The 23156-nt window shown below is 41.4% G+C and overlaps 1 protein-coding gene across 1 annotated transcript; it reads left to right on the forward strand.

The window, feature by feature from the left end:
• Positions 1 to 32: 32 nt before the first annotated feature.
• Positions 33 to 22648, forward strand: LOC134869466 (desmoplakin-A-like). The gene is given in 25 exon segments (XM_063891111.1): positions 33 to 543; positions 2334 to 2412; positions 2961 to 3082; positions 3171 to 3321; positions 4067 to 4192; positions 5143 to 5202; positions 5302 to 5469; positions 5741 to 5845; positions 5958 to 6053; positions 6519 to 6644; positions 6928 to 7080; positions 7760 to 7914; positions 8004 to 8130; positions 8283 to 8469; positions 8764 to 9188; positions 9313 to 9491; positions 9660 to 9798; positions 10031 to 10224; positions 10599 to 10761; positions 10872 to 10955; positions 11658 to 11765; positions 11956 to 12054; positions 12580 to 14406; positions 15774 to 21009; positions 21012 to 22648. Coding segments are annotated over 25 exon segments (11571 nt in total). The 5' UTR covers positions 33 to 127; the 3' UTR covers positions 22058 to 22648.
• Positions 22649 to 23156: the final 508 nt, after the last annotated feature.

Below are 23156 nucleotides of genomic sequence, written 5' to 3' on the forward strand. Positions count from 1 at the left end.
GATCCTTCCCTGACGCCTGACTGCAGTCTGAACCGGAGAGACCAAGGGACTGGGGCTAGAGCACAGAGAGAATAACTTCCTGATGACTTTCCCCCAGTAGGGTTAGGGTGAGCATATCACTGCTAGAATGAGTCATTACGGGTCCCAGAATCGCCTGTACCAGGGCCAGAGTTTTGGCTCCAGAGGTGACTTGACTGGCAATTACGCACGCAGCGAGGTCGTGCACGGAGGCGGTAATGGATACGATCCCTACCTGGAAGGATACAACACCTACACCTTTTCAAAGTCCTCTGGAGGCGGTATACCTAGTGGAGCAATGATGTCGGGAGGCACAATGTCCAGTGGTATGGTAATAAAAGGCGGACATTCAGGAACCATGATGAGCTCTGCAGGAGGCGGCATGTCAGGCGGCATGGGAGGCGGAGGCGGAATGGCAAGCGGCATGGGAGGCGGAATGGCAAGCGGCATGGGAGGCGGCATGGCAAGCGGCATGGCAAGCGGCATGGCAAGCGGCATGGCAGGCGGAATGGGAGGCGGATCGAGGTATGGCTTTATTTTCTTGTTTATTTTATTTTTTATTTGCACTTTCCTCACAGTCACCTGTTGCCAGTTTCTGTTCAGCAGGGGATCATTATGTGGCCCTCTCTGCAGGGAGGAGGCATGTAAGCCTGCAAGCTGGTTGGCATTAAATATTGATGATGACAGGCTCTTTTGTCCCAGTATACATTCCTTTCCAAGTCCTGCCATTCGCAGGATAAACACATTTTCCCAACAAATGCATGATAATAGGTGCAGGGATCATGATTAAAGGGTCATCATTCTGTATATTTTACAAATCTGATCTTTCAGATAACTACGGTTTCAATGCATTTTGGAACAGTTATTGGTGAATTCATATTTTACAAAGTCATCAATATAAATCCAAAGAAGGTGTGCCCTCAGTTTGTTTGTTGAAGGAGTGACCCATTTCAGCGGACTCTTTATTGCATTGATAACACACCAAGATAATAAAACCCAGCTGCACTGCAATGTCTCAATCATGATTTAAAGCTGCTGATTTAAAAGAAATGCAGAGAATCTTCCTTCCCTGCAGCAAATTACTGAGTTTAATTTATGGCTCTTTTTGAGCAGCTACGTTCCCTCTGCTGCAATAGCTACACTTGTTCCAGAAACATGTGTGTCAGTTTCAGACCTTCCACACTATCACCCACAGGGGAAATATGGCACAGTGGTACTTTGAGAAAGTGCAGAAAGGGCATCTGGCTGACACAGTCCCAAGATGTTGACACAATGAATAGTTTCTCGGTTAGTTATTTGTTAAGAATTAATATCATGGAGTTTCTGATATTTATTAGCAGGTTGTGTGTAGGCCTTATGATAAAAACAACTGGTGGTGGTGTTTTTCAAATTAATATCCACACAATTCTTCAGAAATCTATTTCATGAAACTGACTGGGCGGCATATATCAGTTGAATTTTGGCAGGTACATCATTGTCCTCAGTCTTGTCTTTTTTTTATTGCAGTTTTTGCATTGAACTGCTTTTATCTTTTTGGAAGTGTGCAAATTATATTTAATTTAATATTCCATTCCTTGCACTAAATAAAGACCAATTAATATCCTGCTTTGTATTGTGTTAACTGAAAATTGGCCATTCAATAGTGTTTATTTGTCAGACAGTTTATAGATTTTTTATCTTCAGGGTCAACTTTATATTTCTTTACTCTGTAATGCTGGTTTATTTCTATTTCTATTTTGAGGTGTTTATATTTTAGAACTATTTATTTCTACTCTTTTAATTTGAAATTTTGTGCAATGCCTTGCTGATGCAACAAAAAAAATCACAGTTTGGGATTGATAAAGTATGTCTTATCTTATCTTATCTTATTTTATCTTATCTTAAGTCTTTTTATTATTAATATAACCTCTGCATGTGATGATGATAATAATACAGTTTTTATCATAAAGCTATTCATTACCAGCTCATAACAGCTCACAAGTGCACATTTCTAATAAATATGTAGTGTTCACAATTAAATAATACCAGTTTTCAATGTTTTCGTCATACAAACTACTAACACATACTCAGACATAGCCACATGTGATGCAAAGGACATGGCATCAAAACTGTGTGGTCTTAGTGGGGAAAAAAATAATCAAAATGTATCTTTGAAAATCGCAGATTGTTGAAAATGCTCACTTCTCCTTACGTTACATTATACAAAAGTTGGTGAGCGCTGATCCAAACTGTTGGTGGATGTACATTTATTACATATATTTCCTCTGAGATGATGGTGACAAGTTTAACTCTCCTGCCCCCTGCTGTGGCTTCAGCAACATCCACCATAGGGCCATGCTGCTGCAGAACCAGTGCCAGGAGTACCTGAAGAAAGCGGAATACGCCCTTCAGACTGTGAGTCATGGCTGGTTTTTATTATGTTACTGTGGCTGTTTTCCTTCAGAAGTGAAATACAATCCCTTCTGAGTCAGAGCTCATTCTGTTAGATTTGATAGATGTGGAAAGATTGACAGGAATGTTGTCGAAAAAAACTCGATGAGCCTTTAATGTGTCAGAACATGTAAAAGGATCCAGGCTGATAATGATAGGCTTTTGGCTTCTGTTTTTTATAGTTAGTTTTTCTGCAAAGTTAATGATAAACCAATTGTTTATTGCATTAACCAGGTGTGTGATTTATGGCTCTGTCATATCAAAATAATCCAACAGACATCATAACTGTTTTTGCACATCACAAAGTTTCAAGAACATGAACAAAAACATGGCAGATGTATTCAATAATGTTTCAGTGGGTAACATTGTTAGTTATTACTCCTTTTACAAACACAAAAACCCCAAATGTTCACATTATTAATGTAGACTGAAACACTTCTGTATAAATATTTCTCGGCTTCTGCATGGTGGTTTTTGTACACCTCCCTAAATGCTTTTGTTATGCCTTGCAGGGCGGTGCCCCGGCTGATGTAGAGCGTTTGATGATGCTGGCTAAAGAGTCTATAGCGCATATGAGGAACTGCGCCATGGACCTGAGACAACTTGGACAACCCAATGACAACGTAGTGAGGACGTAAGGAATGCTTCTCCCTTTCGTTCATCCTCCTCTTATAAACCTTTTTAGAAATCTTACATCCCTGATATCTCTTCCTAACCCGTAGATTGGAGATATGTAAAGATCAGCTGAAGTCAGTCCAGATGGCCATGTCGGGCAGCATGCACAGGAAGAGGAGCAACAGAGGGAGCTCGGGAGGCTGGGAGGAGCCTGGAAGGAGCTACCAAGATGCTATGGGATGGATTGCACAGCACAAGGTTTGCCCGCAGACACACACACACACACACACACACACACACACACACACACACACACACACACACACACACACACACACACACACACACACACACACACACACACACACACACACACACACACACACACACTTGCATCTATTGGCTAGTGCTTCACAATACACACGTGATAGGCTAAGGGGGGGATATCTCTAAGCGGTTAAAGACCATTTGTGCATTTGATTGGCCACACAGAATACAGTATAATTGTGCTATAGTATTTTTATATGCATAGTTTATTTTAGATAAGATTATTTATTTTTATTTTATTTGCACCATTACGCATTTATTTCTTAGATTTAGGTTTGTTCACTTTATTTAAAGCTATGTCAGTCAACTGTCAAAGATGCTTTTCAAGCCTTTTCATGCTCATTAATACTTAAAAGATACATTTTGGCTAGAATGCATTCCTTTGCTATCAGACACACAAGTAATTTTCTGGAATGTAAACAAGAACACTTAAGCTGACAAATTAGATTTTTTTTTTTTTAAAGATTTTTTGGTTTTGTCTTCAGTTCTATGACCATGTTCTTCTGGTAGATTCCTGAGGGTTTTTTGTTTGGTAAGAAGGCTCATAAAATTCAAAAAAAGAAATCATGTCGCCACCTGCTGGTGACATTGAGTGTGCATATCAGGCAATGAGTGGAACTCCCTCTCACGTCTGAAAAACAGTGTGTGCTGATGTAACAACATTTTTGTGTTTCAGCGTTTGATTGAAACAGCTCCCTGGGGAGACAATCCTGCAGCCATCGAGCAGCAGGTCCTCAGCCACCAGAGCTTCCACAACTCCAATCAGAGGTCTACAGAGGTGGACCGAGCCAGAGACGACCTGGTGGGTTCAGTTTGCCTGAACAATTCAAAACGTATTATCGTTTCAAACAGAAGTCCCAGTCATAGGATATGTATCTTTTTTCTATGATAAATTAGATGAAATAACATGAATCATGAATAAATGTTCATTTACATGTTCAACATGTTGAAAATGAATTAAATAACCTTTAACTTGTTTTTGATGCATCAGAGAAAACACTAAAAGGGATGTTAATTTAGTAAAGCTACTTAAATTATGTATGATACAACTGGAGGGACTCAGATTGAAGAAATCATTTTCAAAATCGAAGCTGCAAATATGAAGATAACGTCAATCTTCAATGTGGAGTTTTCAGGATTTTCTATGTTTTATGTATTGTGGAAACTTTCCTATACAGTATGAAATATATCATATAACCCTAACCCTAAACTAAATATTCATTTATTTTATTTTATTGCATTGAGGGAAATATTGTGTTACAAGGCATACAAAACTAAATTAACCCCGAAACACTTAAAATAACTACATCATAATCCACAAGTCACAAAAAGAAATTATAGAAAAATGTATTAACAATATCTTATAGGATATAGCTTACACATAATGGATTCAACATTAATACTCATACAAACATTAATTGTCACATCTCACCACCTGGTCATTAATACAGTTTTGTGTTCTATAACTGTGTTTCTAATCTTGTATCAAACATATGCACTTGGTTTCTTATTGTCATGGTTAATTTTTCCATTCCATACATTTTATTTACTAGTATCTTCCACTGTGAGTTAATTAAGTTATTGTCTTTTAAACAATTTATTTGAACTTGCTTAATAATTGCTATTCTTGCAAGGAATAGGTAAACATTTGAAAACCATTTTCAAATTCCCCCAGTGTTTTCCCAAGGGATAATATTAGTGGGTTATTGTTAAATCACTGCCTACTCAACGAGTTTGGTTCTTTTCCATCAGATGAAGAAAGGAGACAAGGGAAACCTTCATGCTCTGGATCAGGAATGGGACAGTCTGCAGGTGAAAAAAAACAACAATACACTAGTTGATACTCCTACTTGTGTTGTGTGTTTTCAGGTAAATTGTTATATTTAAACATGCTCTTTTTTCCCTTGCTAGCAAATGTCCAATGGTCGAGGAGAGCAGTTGCAAGAGCTCAAGATGATCCTAAAGGATATTTCCAGTGAGATCATGTGGGTGAACGAACGGGAGGAGGAGGAGCTGATGTTTGACTGGGGAGACAAGAACATCGACAACTACATCCCGAAGAAGCAGGAGAGCTACTCGGTTAGTAAAACGATTAAAAGATTAAAAGTTCAGCTAGTACCAGGAGAGAATTGGATTGTTTTTATTGCATTGATGGTACAGAATTCCATATTTAGGTATGTTGGGTTCCATATTTAATTTGCATTTCATGCGGGAGCAATCATCTGTGATACATTCGTTTTTGGGCAGCTGCAGTCAGTCATCCACTTAGAGCAGAGCCACAGAGTGGTCCAGCTGCATTCCGGTGTTTTCTGTCTCCCCTGTGATTACTGAAACTCTTCTTACATAACAGAAACTGATGAGTGCACTGGAGGAGAAAGAGAAGGACTTGAATAAACTCAAGGGAAAAGTGGATTCACTCCTGAAGAATAAGCATCCGGCTTCAGACAAGATCGAGGTGTGGACCACCCCCGTCATCATTTGACCAACACAGTGTTTACATGTATTTATGTGTGCAAGAGCTTTTTCTAATATTTCTCTTTTTTCTTGATTTTGTTTGTGTTTTCCAGGCTTACAGTGACACTCTGCAGACTCAGTGGAGTTGGCTCCTTCAAATCACCAAGTGCATTGATATACATCTGAAGGAAAATGCCGCTTACAACCAGGTAGCAGGACACAACTTAATAGCAACAGAAATAAGCTTTAAAATTTGCATTTGATAATTGTGTCATGTTAAGCAACTAGCAAACACGAAACTGAATTTTAAAGCCTAGCTGGTAAACATAGTGAACATTTAATATTTTAAGGGACTGATACTGTATTTCCCTAAGGAGTTGGTGGTGGTGATCAAAATGGAGATAAAAGGAGTCTCAGAAACGGTGTTAAGCTTGTGATTACATTTTTAACCGGCACGGGGTCCACTTGTTGAGTCACTGGTTCGATGTTAGCTGTTGATATTTTTTTATGTTATTGTTTTGTCCCCTGATAATTTCCTATATCTTTCTGCAAAGCTAAAAAAAGTAATTGTGCATAATCAAGCCTTACTGCATACCACTTTCTTAACTTAAAAATCCACTAAAAAAGATACATTTTGGTCCATTGATACTAATTATCCCTTTCATACGTCTTAGTTCTTTAAAGAGGCCAATGAGACGTACAGCAACCTGCAGAGTGAACACGAGACGGTCCGTAAGAAGTTCATCTGTGACAAGAACACTTCTCTGGAGGACCTACTGGAGACCCTCAATGGGCTGGAGGTAAACAACTTGTTATTTTTTTTTTATTTCACTTATTCTGTAGAGAAAACTCATCTTGAAAATGTGATCTTTATTTTGGAGTAAGCTGTTAAGTCCTGCTGCAGAAAACAGCCTGCCTCATTTAATGCATTTTCCCCGCCCTTTTTCATCGTGTGTTGAATTATATTTGTAGTATTATGTTTTTCTGTTTGAACCAACCACAGAACAGCTTCTGTTTGTAATTATTATGATTAATCTGCATTGTTATTGTTGTTGATCTTGTTTTTGTTTTATTTTCTTTCAGAGCGAGAAAGACATCATTATGGCTAACAAGAGGCAGGTTCAACATCTGGTCAACAAGTCCAGGAGCATTGTGAGGCTGAAACCCAGAAACACGGATGAGAAGAGCAGCCAGCAAGTCATCGTCAAAGCCCTGTGTGACTTCAAACAAGACCAGGTCAGTTTTTTAAGTACGATACACTGTTGGTTATAAATAATATTCCTCAAAAGTCTAATCTACGAGTAAGTAAGTTACTTTTTATGTAGATAACACGTTTTAATGGGGCCCTATTATGCTTTTTGTAGTGTATTATCTAGGTTGTCGTGTGTGTAAATGGTCTGCAAAGCTAAAATTCCAAAGTTCCCATCACCATTTCCTCCCACATACCCCCACCCCCCACCCCCCTGCCTGACACAACGTGATTGGACTACTTTGTTTACTTGGAAATACATTAATACGTAACACTTGCGTTTCTAATGGCTAGCACTCCAACTCATTGTTGGTGATAGGGATGTCCCACCCCTATCACGTGGTTGACCAATCAAAAATTACAACAGAGCTGGCTAGCTAACCAATCGGTGCAGAGACCTTTTTGAACATTCAAGCATGTACACATGTCACAGAAGAAGCACAAAATACACATTTGAAACGGAAAAATTAGCATAATAAGGCCCTTTTTAAAACAAAGTTACAAAGTGCTTTCGCAGTTAAAATTATACATAAGCTGTTATAAATAGAAGACATATACAAATGCAGATCAATTACAGCTTCTGTTATTATGCTCTATCTTGTATTCCCAGAAAAGCTTTCTAAGACGTGTCTTTATTGAAGAATTGTATTTTTTGGGACTCCACAGAAGGTGATCTGTAAGGGAGATGAGGCGATCCTAAAGAACAACAGTCAGCGCAGTAAGTGGGACGTAAAAGGCCCGGGAGGCCTGGATATGTCGGTGCCCTCTGTGTGCCTGATTGTACCCCCTCCCAACCCACTCAGCATCAGTATGGCCAACAAGTAAGAGGCTACAAACATTTCTTTGGCTGAGAAATAGGTGCAAGAAATGTTGCTGTGAGGTATAGGTTAATGTCTTGTGTTATCCATAGGAATGAGCAGTACTATGAGGCCATCTTGTCAATCTGGAATCAGCTTTACATCAACGTAAAGAGTCTCATCGCCTGGCAGTACTGCCTCATGGATATCCAAAAAATCAACTCCCTCACCATGACCATGGTAAGTGATGAATCAACAGAATGGAAAGTTTCCAAACATACATAAACTATAATTATCATTACTAAGTTTTAAATGAAGTGCATTTCCCTGCATTTTGGTTTCTGATGTTGTTTTACGTAAGTCAAACATATTTTGTGTTTGTGTGTGTTCAGCTGTCCCGCATGCGTCCTGAGGAATACCGGCAACTCATCAAGAGCCTGGAGACTCGCTATGAGGAGTTCAAAGTGAGCAGCTATGGCTCTGAGATGTTTTCTGATGAGGACAAGAGGGGCATCGAGAACCAGTTCACTGGAGCCCAGACCTACTACGACCAGCTGGTGGTGCAGCTGCCTGCTTACAGTCAGTATTACTCAAAATATACACCTTGCTCTCCTTTGCATGAAAACTGTTCTGTTCTGTTTTGATTAATAGTTAACTGTGTCATTTTGTTTTTATAATGAAAATATTAATTATTAAACACAGATGAAAGCAGTGGTTATGAAAGACAACTTATTTCAAGAAAAATTCAAATATTTTCAAAATGCCCCATCTGTTCGGGACTCCTCTATTAATTTGAAGTCCCCTAATCACAATAACCAGCGAATTATGTTTTCGACAACGAATTATAAAAAAAACATCTGTGTCTTCTCACAGCTGGGCAAATAGAAGCAGAACGAGCAGCGGAACAGCAAAACACACAGTACCTGATCTTAATACAGCAGCAGCAGCAGCAGCAGCAGCAGCTGCAAGAAGAACAGGCTGCAGCAGAGGCGGAGGCCAGGAGACTTGAAGAAATAAGAAGAAAAGAAGAGATTAAGAAAGTGAAGAAAACCGATGTCAAAGTGATAAATAAAGGGTTTACTAAGAAGGAAGACATTAAAGCCACCAAGGCAGAGGTGGTGAAGAAGGGGGGGAAAGGGTCCTCTTCTTCCTCCTTCTCGTCCTCCCGCAGTTTATCTGAGCTGCACGCGCTCAGACTCAGACTGGAGGGTGCAGAGGGCACGCTGAGTCAGCATGTTCACATCTGCCTCGGAGACGACGGGATACACGACTGTGGCCTCAAGATCTCTCAGTTAGAGGTAGACACACAAACTCAATAATACAAAAAAACAGTTTAGAGAATTAAAACTTTACAGTAACCTACTGTTGTTCCAAATACGCACTCATTGCAATAATTGTAATCGTGTGGATGTTTCCCTGCAGACTGTGCAGCGTGATATCCACTCCATGAACGAGGAGTACTTACGTCTGAGGGAGCTCATCTTGAAGGAGCTGGAGGGCATGAATGACCCGGACAAAGCCCAGTTCCTACGCAGTGAGATTGAAATTATCAACCAGAGACTGGGCGGTCTGGAGAGCAGCTCATCAGTTTACTTGCAGTGGTAAAGATTCCAGACTAAGATGTTCTCATGTTACTTAGTATATTAATGAGGCTTTTTTAAATGTTGCATATGTTACTTAACCAATAAATATGTAAAAGAAGCTCCTCATTAATCTCACACAACATCAACAAAATATATAATTTCCAATGTATTTCTTCCTGTCCATAGGCTGCAGGCTCTGAGGGACATGCTAGAGAGTGTGGCACAAGCTGAAGATATAGTGAAAGTTCATGAAGCAAGGCTAACAGAAAAAGAGACCACTTCTCTGTCGCCCAGTGAGGTGGAGGATTACATGTTGACCCTTAAGGTATTTGTTGGAACACCTTACAATTTAACCCCATAACACTAAGGCACTTTCCTTCTATGTGTTAACCTACTTGGCAATGAACTTGTTTCTGATTCTGATTCTGAATTTCCAACAATAGCTGCAATTTGCACCACCCAGTTTCATACCTGGCGAGCTAAGACAGTATACCACTGCACATTAAATATCATGATGACATTTAACAGAACTTTTTTTCTGTGCTGATGATGTGTAGAAAATCAAAGCAGAGCTGGATCAGAAGAAGTCAGTGTTGGCCTCCATGGAGGCGGAGTTAGCCCAGGCCAACCACTGGAACGGCCAGGTGGGCGGGCCCTTCTACCGGTGTGACATGATGCTGTCCAAATACGGTGAGCAGGTGGGCCTGCTGTCAGACCGCTGGAAACGAATCCTAGCTCAGATTGACACCAGGTATGTCTTCCTCTCTCTTTTCATATCTATTTTATACCAACGCCATCACCTGCTGGCTGGACCTGAGCTGCTCCTCCAGATTCCTCTGGAGGGCTCTTGGAGCTCTTGATGGGCATTTATCATTACTTCCTGACCTTTTTAAACATTCAGCAGTTAATAAATTAATTGAGAAAATCTGCAATTTCTAAATTAAGCCCTTGTCACAGGATGATCATCCAACAGTGGCTTGCAACGGATTAGAGTTTTGTGTAAACGGGAACTTATTCCTCTTTTGTCTCTGTATCTCACATTAATTCATAATAAACTTCATTTTATACTGAAAAACATGCATAAGATGTGTTTCTATATTTACATTTTTTTTCCTTCTTGCACAGAGTCCAGGATTTGCAGGTGTATCATCCTCAGCTGCAGCACTACAAGCAAACCAGCACCTCCATTCTTGACTGGATTGATACCACACGGAAGAAACAAGACAACCTGCAGGCCACCAAGATAGAAAGCATCCCTGCACTGACAGAGCATATTACCCAACAGAAGGTGTCCCGCTCAGCCCTTTGTTTCTATTGATTAACTTACAAACTATGATAGGGGTCTATGTCCATGTGTTTTGATTCATCTGACATCTTTATTTTGTTGTGTCCCGAAAGGCTCTGAACTCAGAAATCAAAGCGAAGAGGGAGACAGTAGAGAGGGTGCTGAAGGACAACGTGGCCTGTGTGAACTCAATCAAGGTGAGGAGACCTTGATGTATTTGTTATGAAATTATATTAGCGATGTACCAAACGCATTAGTCAGACATGCTGGGAAGACTCCGAGGCAAACACGCAAAGACTCACCATGTAAAAATACATCGATCATATTTAACCGTAATGGCAGCAGTGTTTTCATCATCCAAAAATCTATCATATGCTCCATGTGTTTACATGAAAAGACAAAAGTCAAAGTTCAGCTTTATTCTCCATGCCTTTTATAAATGCATAAACTAAATCATTTAATTAAAATACTAATAAATATGTATTTATTACCATCAAAAACTATGAAACCACTGACTTTTATAACTTAAAATATCCTTTGCTGATGAGACTAAAGTTCAGCAGAGAGATTTTGTTAAATATCAAAGATAATGTTATAAAGGGCAGAAGAATATATATTTTTTTATTTCTTTATTTCAAAATTATTGGTCTTCCCAGGCAAAAAATGTGTTTAGATGAAAACTAAAATACAAACAGCAAAAATCTGCATCAGCATAGGCAGAGAAATTTGACATCTGTGCACCCAAGTTAACCTTTAAAAAAAGATGTATTTAAAAAATGTACATTGTTTGTGCAGTCTTACATTTCACCAGATCACTTAATTTGAAAGCAACTGACAAAAAAACCCTGTGTTGGAGTGTTCTTCATATCCTTAATTTCATGACTATGTTTGTTTTACAGGAGTATGAGACAGACCTGGCCACTTACACCTCTGGTTTAGAGACATTGCTCAACATCCCCGTCAGAAGAACAATGCTGAAGTCGCCAACGATGGATCTCAATGTTGAAGTAATAAAACTGGAAAAGTTGTCTATCATTAAAAACTGAAACAACATTTATTGTATCGTGACTCATCTGAAAATGGTTTCCTTTTTTATTATTGAATGTTAAAAAAGGGATCAGTGACATATCTCAGGAGCTGTGAATTTAACCTGTGTTTTTTCGAAATTAATCCATGAGTTTGCCTTGTCTCTTCCAGGCTACACAACTGCAAACCCGTTATATGGAGTTGCTCGCTCATTCCGGTGACTACTCCAAATTCTTGGGAGTGCTGCAGAAAAATATGGAGGAGCTCAAGGTACTGTTGTATTTATAGTTCTTTGTAAAAACTTCAAATATTGTGGCTTACTGAAAATGTTTGCTTTCTGTGTTTGTTTGGTTGTTTGTTTGTTTGTTTGTTTGTTTGTTTAAGTTGAGTTACACCAAGGGAACACTAAGGTGTTGGAAATGTAATATTAAAGATGCATTAATTATCAGAGAACACAAAAATCTGTCCCCAATTCAGCAGTTATTCTCAGCCCTAAAGCACACTATAGTATTATTATATTTTTACATTTAAGATGGAACAAGTCAAGCTGTTGTAGAAATTGTAGCTTCTAGAAGCTAAAGACACCGATATTTTTCCTCCTAAGAATGTGGCGATCTGAACCACGCTAAAAGGAGCAGGATATTGGAAGATTTTGACCTTAAGCTAAATGTAACCTTGCTTTTGTGAATGTTTAAATAGCCAACTGTGTCATGAAACCACATCTAGCTGATGATGGGCCAGTCTTAAGTTCTGTAAACTACCGCTGCATTCACCTTTGCTTCATCTTGCTTTCAGATTCGTAACACCAGGATTGACCTGTTGGAAGAAGAACTTCGCCAGCTGAGAGAGAACATGCAAGACTACCATGCCAAGAATAAATCTCTGGAAGACGCCGTTGCACGTTACCAGCTGGAGTTGTCCTGCTCGAAGGACCAGCTGCTGTCCTTGGAGGAGGTGAAGCAGAAAACTACGCAGCAGTGCAATGCCACCAAGGACAGCCTAGGCGGCTATCAGAGCCAGCTGGCAGACCTCAACGATCAGGTGACTCGCATCCAATATATGCTTGATGAAGAAAAGAGGAAGAAGAAGCTGGCAGAGGAACGTTACACTACACAGCAGGAGGAGTACGAGTTGGTGCTGAGGAAGAGGCAGAAGGAGCTCGAGACGATCAGCTGGTCCAAGGTGGAGTTGGAGAAGAATGTGTCAACTAAGGAGCACGAAATCGAAAAGCTGCGGCGGGAGCTGGCTGAGGAGGCAGCGAGGATCAAAGAGCTTCAGAGGGAGATGTCAAAGGTAAGGAGCCAATGCAGTACGGAGATCAATAACTTAAAGCTCAGCTATGAATCCCAGATCCATGTCAGCCGCACTGACATCCAGAGGCTGTCAGCCAAGAGGGAGGAGGATACAGCAGATCTCCAGCTGCAGTACGAGAGGGTGGAGGCAGAGAGGAGGAATCTGGAGGAGCAGCTCAGCAAGCTCAGGATGTCTATGAGTCAGGCTGAGGAACAACGGAGAAGGGCAGAAGAAGAAGCTCACAGCCAGCGCGCTGTCATCACAGAGGAAGGGTGCAGGCGGAGGGAACTGGAAAGTGAGTTGGAGCTGCTGATGAGGCAGAGAGATGAGGAAATCAGCCGGTATACAGAGGAGCTGGCAGAGGTCATGGAGAGACTGCAGGAGAAGAATGACGAGTTGGCCTACATTACTCACAGTCTGGAGGAGGAGACCCGCAGGAGGAAAACTATAGAGGAAGGGCAGGGTGTGCTTGAGCAGACTTTGGCCCAGCTGCAGGTGAAGCTAACCAGTTCTTCAGTGACTGCTACCCAGCTGGGGGTGTGCGAGGAGGAGCTTCAGAAGATCCGTTCCGATCTGGAAAAGGAGAGCAGGGAGCGAATCAGAGTAGAACACAATTTAAGCAGGTTACAGGGACGAATGAAAGACATTCAGGATGTTAGAGATGGGCTGGAGAGCCAAGTGGAGAATCTGAGGAAGGCTAACCAAGAGGAGGTGTCCAAAAGAAGGCAAGTGGAAAGAGAGCTGGAGAACACCACCAGTGCCATGACAGAATACGTCAGCACCATTACCACTCTACACCAGAGCCAAGAACATGCCAGTACGTCAGAAAAGAGGGGTGAAGAAGAGCGTCTTAGGTTGCAGGAGGAACTAGAGAGAAGCTTGAGACAAAACAAAGCATCTGCAGAGCGCATGACACATATGAGCACCGAGCTGAAGACTCTGCAGCAACAACTCCTCCAGGAGCAGGCCAGAGGCAAAGAGGCAAACCTCAGAAATGAGAGCCTTTACAAAACCATAGAAGAGAAGAGTAAGGCACTGAATGAGAACTCTGTTGAGATTCAAAGGCTAAAGGTGACGACAGAAACCCAGACCAAAGAGAGGCTGAAGCTAGAGGAGGAACTAAGGGCAACACGCCATGACAAAGATGAACTTCTGAGAAGCCAACAGGGAAGTGCTGATGAGCTCTCCTCCCAGATTAGTGCACTGGAGCTGCAGCTGCAGGCCAGTGAGCGCAGCAATGTAGATTACCACAACCTGGTTTCAGAGCTTTCCTCAGAGAGGGAGAAACTCAAGCTGGAGACTGAGAAAATACGAAAGCAGGCCACCGAGGTACATGGAAGTTTGGCACTTAGTCATGGGCCGCTCTCCGCTTTCCAAATCAGAGTCCCAATTTGGATCAATCAAGTAGCTAGTAGTGGCTTAAGTCAAATGTTCGCTTGCATGCTGGAACACCTCTAGTTCCTCTGTAGAAGCCTCCCACTTGGAAACTCTGATTTGAACACATATGTTTGTATGTGTTTGCATAAATTTGCATGTCAGTCACTTTCATGCAAGCATAAATTGCACCTTTCTGCCTGCCAACCCTCCCCAACCAACTGTCTCCCTGCCCACACTGTGCATAGATGTGCAGACTGCATGCTTTGTTGCATTTTTCTTCTTTTGCCCAGGATGATCAGCAACAACAATAACATCATTACCTCCGGTCCTCTGGTCTAATATAGTTTGATTGTTGTTTAGCATCTTGATATACTTTAAGACACTTTTTGCAAACTTGTTAAAACAGCACTGCTCTTCATATTATCCACAATGTATTACAGTATTAGAGGCACCTCTTCTTGTTGGATCATGAAATCAAGATTGGAACCATCAATTGCCATAATACATGTGCTGTTTTACAAATTTACAAGTTAATCAAAATAGTTGCTCTCTCTTTTTTGTATCTAAAGTTGTTCTATACAATGCCGTTTGTCTTCAAGGTTGGGAAGGATGATTTTACAATGAAAATCAATAACTTATGAAATTTGAAAAGAAAAAATCTTCTTTTATTTGAGAAAAAAAAATACTACTGTAATGTAAGACTTCCCATTCTTGTAAGACAGTGTGCCGTTTTCACCTTTTTCAGAAGGGAATAAGTTTGCATAATATTTTGGTAATAAAAAAAAGCAAATAATATTTTGGAGGAACGCATACATACTTAATATTTTTGTATTTTTACTATTTTCATAATCTTTAAAATTGGTTTATTCACTTCAATTGCTTTTTTAAATTAAACACTGTGGAAGTTTTGGTTTAGTATACATTGTCCCATTTATATTGAACATAGAGGAAGGACACAAACTACACCAGAACAGAACCAAAACATTTGGTGCGCATTTCAGGCTTTGAGCTCAAATGTAAGACCTCCTTTCAGTATCATGCTCCATGAATAGAACAAGTATGTGTGCTGTCCACCTTTATAGTATTTAACTTTAATATTAAGGTTAACAAGCATCAGAACAAATTGTGTGTAGTTAATTTTGATAGAAGCATGATTATTTCTGATTTCTTTTTTATATAGATTTGAACCTCTCCTATTCAAGTGTCATTGGTTGTGTGATTGTATACTGTGATGTAAAATGCATAAAATAATGTTTTTGGATATGTAGTGAATGTATCAATGTATTTATCAATCTTTCTGTTTTTTCTACTTTCTACAGACAAAAACCACGATGCATACCATCGAGTCCCAGTTCAGTGAGATAGAGATAGAGAGAGATAGTCTTTTGAGGAAACTACAATCATCAGAAAAGGATAGAGATCGCTGCCGAATACTAGAAGAGGAACTCAGGCTCATTAAATCGTCCAAAGACTCTGAGCTTCGTCGTCTACAAGAGGATAACGAGAGGGTGAAGAAGGATTTAAATTACTGGAAGGACCAGTATGAAAGTAAGCAGGACATGATAAGGCAATATGACACAGAAAAGGATCGTATGGAGAGTGAAAAGAACAGTTTGAAAAGTGAGATCGATAGGCTGATGCGGGAACTCAGGGAGCTTGATGAGACGTATAAAAGTAGGCTGTCAGACATGCAGAAGGAACTGCGGGAGGTGGTCATTGTCAGAAAAAACATGGAAACTCAGCTGGCAAAAGCTAGAGAGACGGCGACCTTGGATCCCTCCACTTTGGTTTTTGAGGGAGTCCGTAAGCCAGTCACAGCAGACCAGTTGCTTGACTGTGCAGTCTTGGACAAACCAACATTTAGCCAGCTTGTAAAGGGGCAAAAGACTGTCCCTGGGGTGTCTGAAGACAAAAAGGTTATTCTCAAAGGGACAGGTCCAATAGCTGGGGTAGTAGTTGAAGGTCCGAAAGGTTCAGGGTCTAATATTGGACCCCTATACAAAATGACATTAACCGAAGCCAAGAAAGAGAATCTGCTGCCACCAGATTGCGTTTACCTGCTACTGGATGCACAGGCCGCAACAGGCCACATAATTGACCCCAGAACTAATCAAAAGTTCACAGTTGAAGAGGCATGTGCTCAAGGTGTGGTTGACGAAGAGGAAAGAGAGAGGTTGCTAGCAGCAGAGGGTGCAGCTGTAGGATATCGTGGTCCTGGCACAAGCAAACCCCTTTCTGTATTTCAAGCCATGAAGAAAGGACTGATTGACAAGAACACAACATTGCGTCTGCTACAAGCCCAGGAGTCTGTGGGGGGCATCCTAGATCCCGTACTGAGTGTGTTTCTTCCAAAAGACAAAGCCATTGAGCGTAACCTAATTAATGATGACATAAGACGTGCTCTGAATCAGGAGCCTGATCTGTACTTGGACCCAGAAAGTGAGGATGGTGTAACCTATATGTCAATGAAGAAGAGATGCAAGGTAGAACTACACACAGGCCTTCTTCTGCTTCCTGTCCCAGAGAAGTTAGATCATTCTAAACTATCCTTTGATGGTGTTCGGAAAGCTGTCACAGCCAAGCAGCTGCTGGATTGTGATGTCCTGGACAAGCAAACGTTTAAAGATCTAGAAAAGGGAAAGAAAACTGTCCGGGAGTTGTCTGATGCCAAAAAGGTTCCACTGAAAGGGACTGGGCCTATTGCTGGGGTTGTAGCTGGGACTAGAGGCAAAATATCTTTCTCAGAAGCCAAAAAACAGAAGCTTATTAGTGAAGATAGTGCAGATTTGCTACTAGAAGCCCAAGCTGCCACAGGCCACATCATTGACCCTAAAACTAATCAGAAACTAACTGTAGAGGAGGCATGTGCCAGAGGGTTGGTAGACATTAGGGATAGAGACAGATTATTGGCAGCTGAAGCTGCTGCTGTGGGATACAAGCACTATAGTACAGCGAAGCCTCTCTCAGTGTTTGAAGCCATGAAGAAGGATGTTATTGACAGGAAGGCTGGACTACGTCTGCTGCAGGCCCAGGAGTCTGTGGGCGGTATTTTAGATCCTAATTTCAGTGTGTTCCTCCCTAAAGACACAGCTATCAAGCACAGACTTTTGGATGAAAACCTCCGCAAAGCTCTAAACCAGAGTCCTAAGTGTTACCTTGACCCAGAAACTGGGCTTGAAGACAGCTATGAAGCATTGAAAAAAAGATGCACAATAGAGCCTCACACAGGTATGCTACTTTTGCCAATTACTGAGAAGCAAGACCCTTCCAAACTGACTTTTGATGGTGTCTGTAAGACAGTTACAGCACAGCAGTTGCTTGATTGTGGCGTCCTGGACAAACCAACATTCGACCAACTAATAAAGGGAGAGAAAACTGTCCCAGAGGTCTCTGTGGATAAGAAGGTGTTTTTAAAGGGGACAGGATCAATTGCTGGGGTAGCAGCTGGACCGATGGGGAAAATGTCTTTATCAGAGGCTAAGAAACAAATGCTCATGCCCTCAGAGAGTGCAGATTTGCTCTTGGATGCACAGGCTGCCACAGGTCACATCATTGACCCTTCAACCAATCAAAAGTTGACAGTAGAGGAAGCATGTGCCAAAAGAGTGGTGGACATAAGGGACCGAGATAGACTCTTGAAAGCAGAAGCTGCTGCTTTAGGCTACCGGGATCCTAGCACAGCAAAGCCTCTGTCAGTGTTTGAGGCAATGAAGAAGGGTCTCATTGATAGGAAGACTGGGCTTCGTCTCCTACAGGCCCAAGAGTCTGCCGGAGGCATTTTAGATCCTAATCTCAGTGTGTTCCTTCCCAAAGATACAGCTATCAAGCGTAACCTTCTGGATGAGGACCTCTATCGGGCTCTAAACCAGAGTCCTGCATGTTACATTGACCCAGACACCGAGTGCGAGGCCAGCTATGAGTCTTTAAAGAAGAGAAGCAAAACCGAGTCCCACACAGGCCTGATACTTCTGCCAATAACTGAGAGGAAAGACCCTTCGAAACTGATGTTTGATGGAATCCGCAAGCCAGTCTCAGCACTGCAGTTGTATGATTGTGGAGTCCTTGACAAACCAACATTTAATAAGCTTGTGAGAGGGGAGAAAACTGTCCTTGAAGTGTCTATTGAAAAGATGGTCTATCTAAAGGGTACTGGACCCATTGCTGGGGTGGTAGCTGAAAGTGATGGAAAAATGTCTTTCTTAGATGCCAAGAAACAAATGCTCCTGAAACCAGATAGTGCAGATTTGCTGTTAGAAGCCCAGGCTGCCACAGGCTACATAATTGACCCGAAAACAAATCAGAAGCTGACAGTAGAAGAGGCATGTGCCAGAGGGGTGGTTGACATTAGAGATCGAGACAAATTATTGGTAGCAGAGGCTGCTGCTGTTGGCTTTAAGGATCCTAGTTCAGACAAGCTTCTCTCAGTGTTTGAGGCTATGAAGAAGGGTCTCATTGACAAGAAAATTGGGCTTCGCCTGCTGCAGGCCCAGGAGTCTGCGGGAGGTATTATAGATCCCAATCTCAGTGTGTTCCTCCCTAAAGATACAGCTATCAAGCGCAACCTCTTAGATGAAAACCTCCGTCAAGCTTTAAACCAGAGTCCGGAATGTTACCGTGATCCAGACACTGAACAAAATACCAGCTATGGATCTTTGAAGGAAAAATGCAAGATAGAGCCTCAAGAAAGCCTACAACTTTTGCCAGTTTCTGACAAATGTGACCCCTCCAAACTTCTCTTTGATGGTGTTCGTAAGTCTGTCACAGCCCAACAGTTGCTTGATTGTGGAATCCTGGACAAATCAACATTTAATCAACTAATAAAGGGGGAGAAAAATGTCCAAGAGGTGTCTGTGGATAAAAGGGTGTTTCTGAAGGGGACAGGGTCAATTGCTGGTGTTGCAGCTGGACCTTTAAGAAAAATGTCTTTTACAGAAGCCAAGAAACAGAAAATGATGTCATCCAACAGCGCTGACATGCTTCTGGATGCTCAGGCAGCCACTGGAAAAATAATTGATCCCCAAACTAATCAAAAACTGACAGTTAAAGAAGCATGTGCTAGAGGACTAGTGGATAAGGAGGCTGCATCAAGGTTGTTTGCAGCTGAAGCTGCTGCTATAGGTTACAGAGACCCAAACAGTGGCAAGCTCCTGTCAGCAGGCCAGGCCATGAAGAAGGGATTAATTGACAAGGACACAGCTCTACGTATACTACAGGCTCAAGAGTCTGTTGGGGGTATTTTGGACCCTGCTCTCAGTGTATTCTTTCCCAAAGATATTGCTATGGATAGAGATCTCATAGATGCGGACCTCTATCAGGCCCTAAATAAGTCTCCTAAGTGTTATCTGGACCCAGACACCCAACAAGCAACTACATATGTATCTCTGAAGAAAAAATGCAAAGCTGATCCAAGCACAGGTCTCTTGCTCCTCCCTGAGCCTAAGAAGCCAAAAACTGTCCCGGGGCTCAGAGGTGAGGTGTCCGTCATAGATCTAGTGGATGCAAACCTATTAGATCAGTCGGATGTGGACAAACTGGGGGAGGGCAGATTGACGTGCAAGGACATTGAAGACCGCCTGCGCTCCTACCTGAGAGGTTCCACATGCATAGCAGGAATTTATGATGAGGCCAGTGATAAGGTGATGTCGGTCTATCAGGCCATGAAAGCAGGACTGTTGCAACCTGGGACCGCCTTGGAACTGCTTGAGGCCCAGGCTGCCTCCGGGTTTATAGTTGATCCTGTCAACAATCAATATCTTACTGTAACTGATGCCTACAATAAAAAACTGTTTGGGCCAGAGTTTAAAGACAACCTGCTATCAGCAGAGAGGGCTGTGACTGGTTACAAACTGCCGGGTACAGACAAAATCATCTCCCTCTTTCAGGCCATAGAGAGAAGTCTAGTGGAGAAAGATCATGGGATCAATCTACTAGACGCCCAGATTGCCAGCGGTGGAATCATTGATCCTGAACACAGCCATCGTATTGATGTTAAAGTAGCCTGCAAGAGAGGTTACTTTAATGAACAAATGAACAAGACCCTGACTGATCAGAGTGGTTACACAAAGGGCTACTTTGATCCCAACACAGAAGAAAACATACCCTATCTGGAGCTTAAGAAACGCTGTATCACAGATAGGAAGACAGGCCTCATCGTTTTGCCCTTATTGAACAAGGAACTGATGGAGTCAACTCTGAGTAACACCACACGAAAGAGGAGAGTGATTATTGTGGATCCAGAGACAAATAAAGAGATGACAATACGTGAAGCATATGACAAAGGTTATATTGAACGTGACACCTTCCTGGAGCTGTCTGAGCAGGAGTGTGAGTGGGAAGAGATAACTACCACTGCTCCAGATGGTTCTGAGAAGTTTGTTATCATTGACAAGAAGTCTGAAAGAAATTATAATATAACTGAGCTGATTGAAAAGCGAATGATTGATCAGTCCGATATAGACGATTACAGATCGCGTAAAATCACGCTTACACAATTTGCAGACATCATCAGCAACAAAACCAAACATAGATCATCATCAAGATCCTCATCAACTTCAAAAAATCAGCAGGCAAATATACATGTGCGACTACATCATCTTCAACCTTAAAAACATCCTCAGCGTCACTGTCAGGGAAATCATCTTCTTCACCATCAGTCCCGTCAAGGCCCTTATCACCTACTTTCGCCAAGATGACCACAACAAGAACCACAACATTTTCAGAGCGAAGCGCTTCAACCAGCAGTGCAGCTCGTGACTCACCTGACTCTCTAAGGGGAATATCTAGTGTTTCTGTCACCTTAGCCTCTGTTGCTGAATCTGTGGGTGAACAGGAACCTGTGGGTGCCATATTTCACACTGATACATTAGAGAAGATATCCATCACAGAGGCTCTAAATCGTGGTCTGGTGGATTCCATCACTGGCCAGAGGCTGCTGGAAGCTCAGGCCTGCACTGGAGGAATAATTGATCCCACAAATGGCCGTAGGCTTAGCATCCAAGAGGCTACCCGGCAGGGCATAATAAATGACGACATGGCCCATAAGCTCAAGCCTGCCCAAAAAGCCTACTTTGGCTTTGAGGATGTAAAGACAAAGAAGAAGATGTCGGCTGCTCAGGCCGTGAAGGAGATGTGGCTGCCATATGAGGCTGGGCATAGGTTCTTGGAATACCAGGTTGCCACTGGGGGGGTTTATGACCCAGAAATGGGCTGCCGAAGAACCATGGAAGACGCCATCAAAATGGGTTGGCTGGATGTAAGAGCAGCTCAGAATCTCCAAGACATCAGAAACCACACAAAGAACATGACCTGCCCAAAGACCAAACTTAAGATCTCTTACAAGGAGGCTCTGGATAATTGTCTGGTGGAGGAAGGCAATGGGATGAAAATGCTCCAGGCATCATCTGAGTCTTCCAGAGGAATTAGCAGTCCCTACAATGCCTCCTCTGCCCCAGGATCCACTTCTGGCTCCAGGAGTGGCTCACAACGAGGTTCCCGTCGGAGTAGTGTGGACCTAGGCTCCCCCCTCTCCTCATCAACCACCTCATCAACTTCTAACCAGACTCGTACAATCTTCAATACACTTTCCCCGAGATCTACTTATTAAAGATCAAGTGCTATAAACTGCAAATGAGTCAGTTTGTTAAAACTACACTGATTGTTTAAAAAAGTTAGTGTGTGTTGTCTATGAGGAGAAAAATTCAAAACTACTTTCCTTGAAATGTTCTTTTCGTTCTTTGCCCTTTTTTTTTAGATTTAGCTCTGTTGTTGCTATGCCTTTGTGCTTCTGTTCAATTTATTGTTCAAATTAATACTATCAAGATATTTTTTTGTAGAAATTGACAGTATAATTGATACATGTGTAGTATTATTCGGCCTCTGAAGGTATTTGGATATTTAAAAAATTATAAAATTGACAGGGCCCCTAAAATAGGCTTAGAAATGATTGTCATATTCTTTATACACATATGTGAAAATTTCTTTTTAAGCTTTGCATCAGTAATATGATAACGTTCTGTATACATTTATTTTTGAAATACCTATTTTGTGGAGGCAGGGATGCAAGGTTTGGTTAAATGTATTGGCTTAAGTATTTTTTTGGCAGTTGTCAGCCCTTGGTGTTTTTGTCTTTGGTACTTTGGTTTTATAACAGTTTCCCAATATCTCAAAATAAAAGCTAACAATTGTATTTTGCTCATATGGAGTCATGTCTGTTCTTATTCAATGTGTGTTTTCACACAACACTTTTTATATAAAAGAATATAGTTTATCACCCAGATTGTTTTCTCATGCAAGACATTTGCTTTGATGTTTTGGAGCAAGAGAAATTTAAGAATAAAGTACTGCCAAGTCAAGAAACAAACATAGAAGGTAAAATACAAAAATAATACAATAACAAAAAATTAAGATAAAAAAAGATTTGTGTTCAAAAATACAAAGATTATTACAAGTTGATGAATGTAAAGTAAAAGATGCCACTAAAGCTGTATAATGCTTGTCCAAACTCCCTGTGGTATATATTTTTAAATTTCTGATTGGGTCAAATTGGTTAAATTGAATAAATGTTTACTTCCTAAGGTTATTACCGTTAGCAACCTTAGCTTTTCTCAAACTAAATCTGGTAGTGACTGAGTGACATGCATGTAGTCCTTGCTTTGTGTCAAATAAGTGCATTGTTCCCATCCGTAGGGTTTCCCAATTCAATT

The sequence above is a fragment of the Eleginops maclovinus genome, chromosome 9 (genome assembly GCF_036324505.1).
Source record: "Eleginops maclovinus isolate JMC-PN-2008 ecotype Puerto Natales chromosome 9, JC_Emac_rtc_rv5, whole genome shotgun sequence".
Lineage (NCBI taxonomy): Eukaryota > Metazoa > Chordata > Actinopteri > Perciformes > Eleginopidae > Eleginops > Eleginops maclovinus.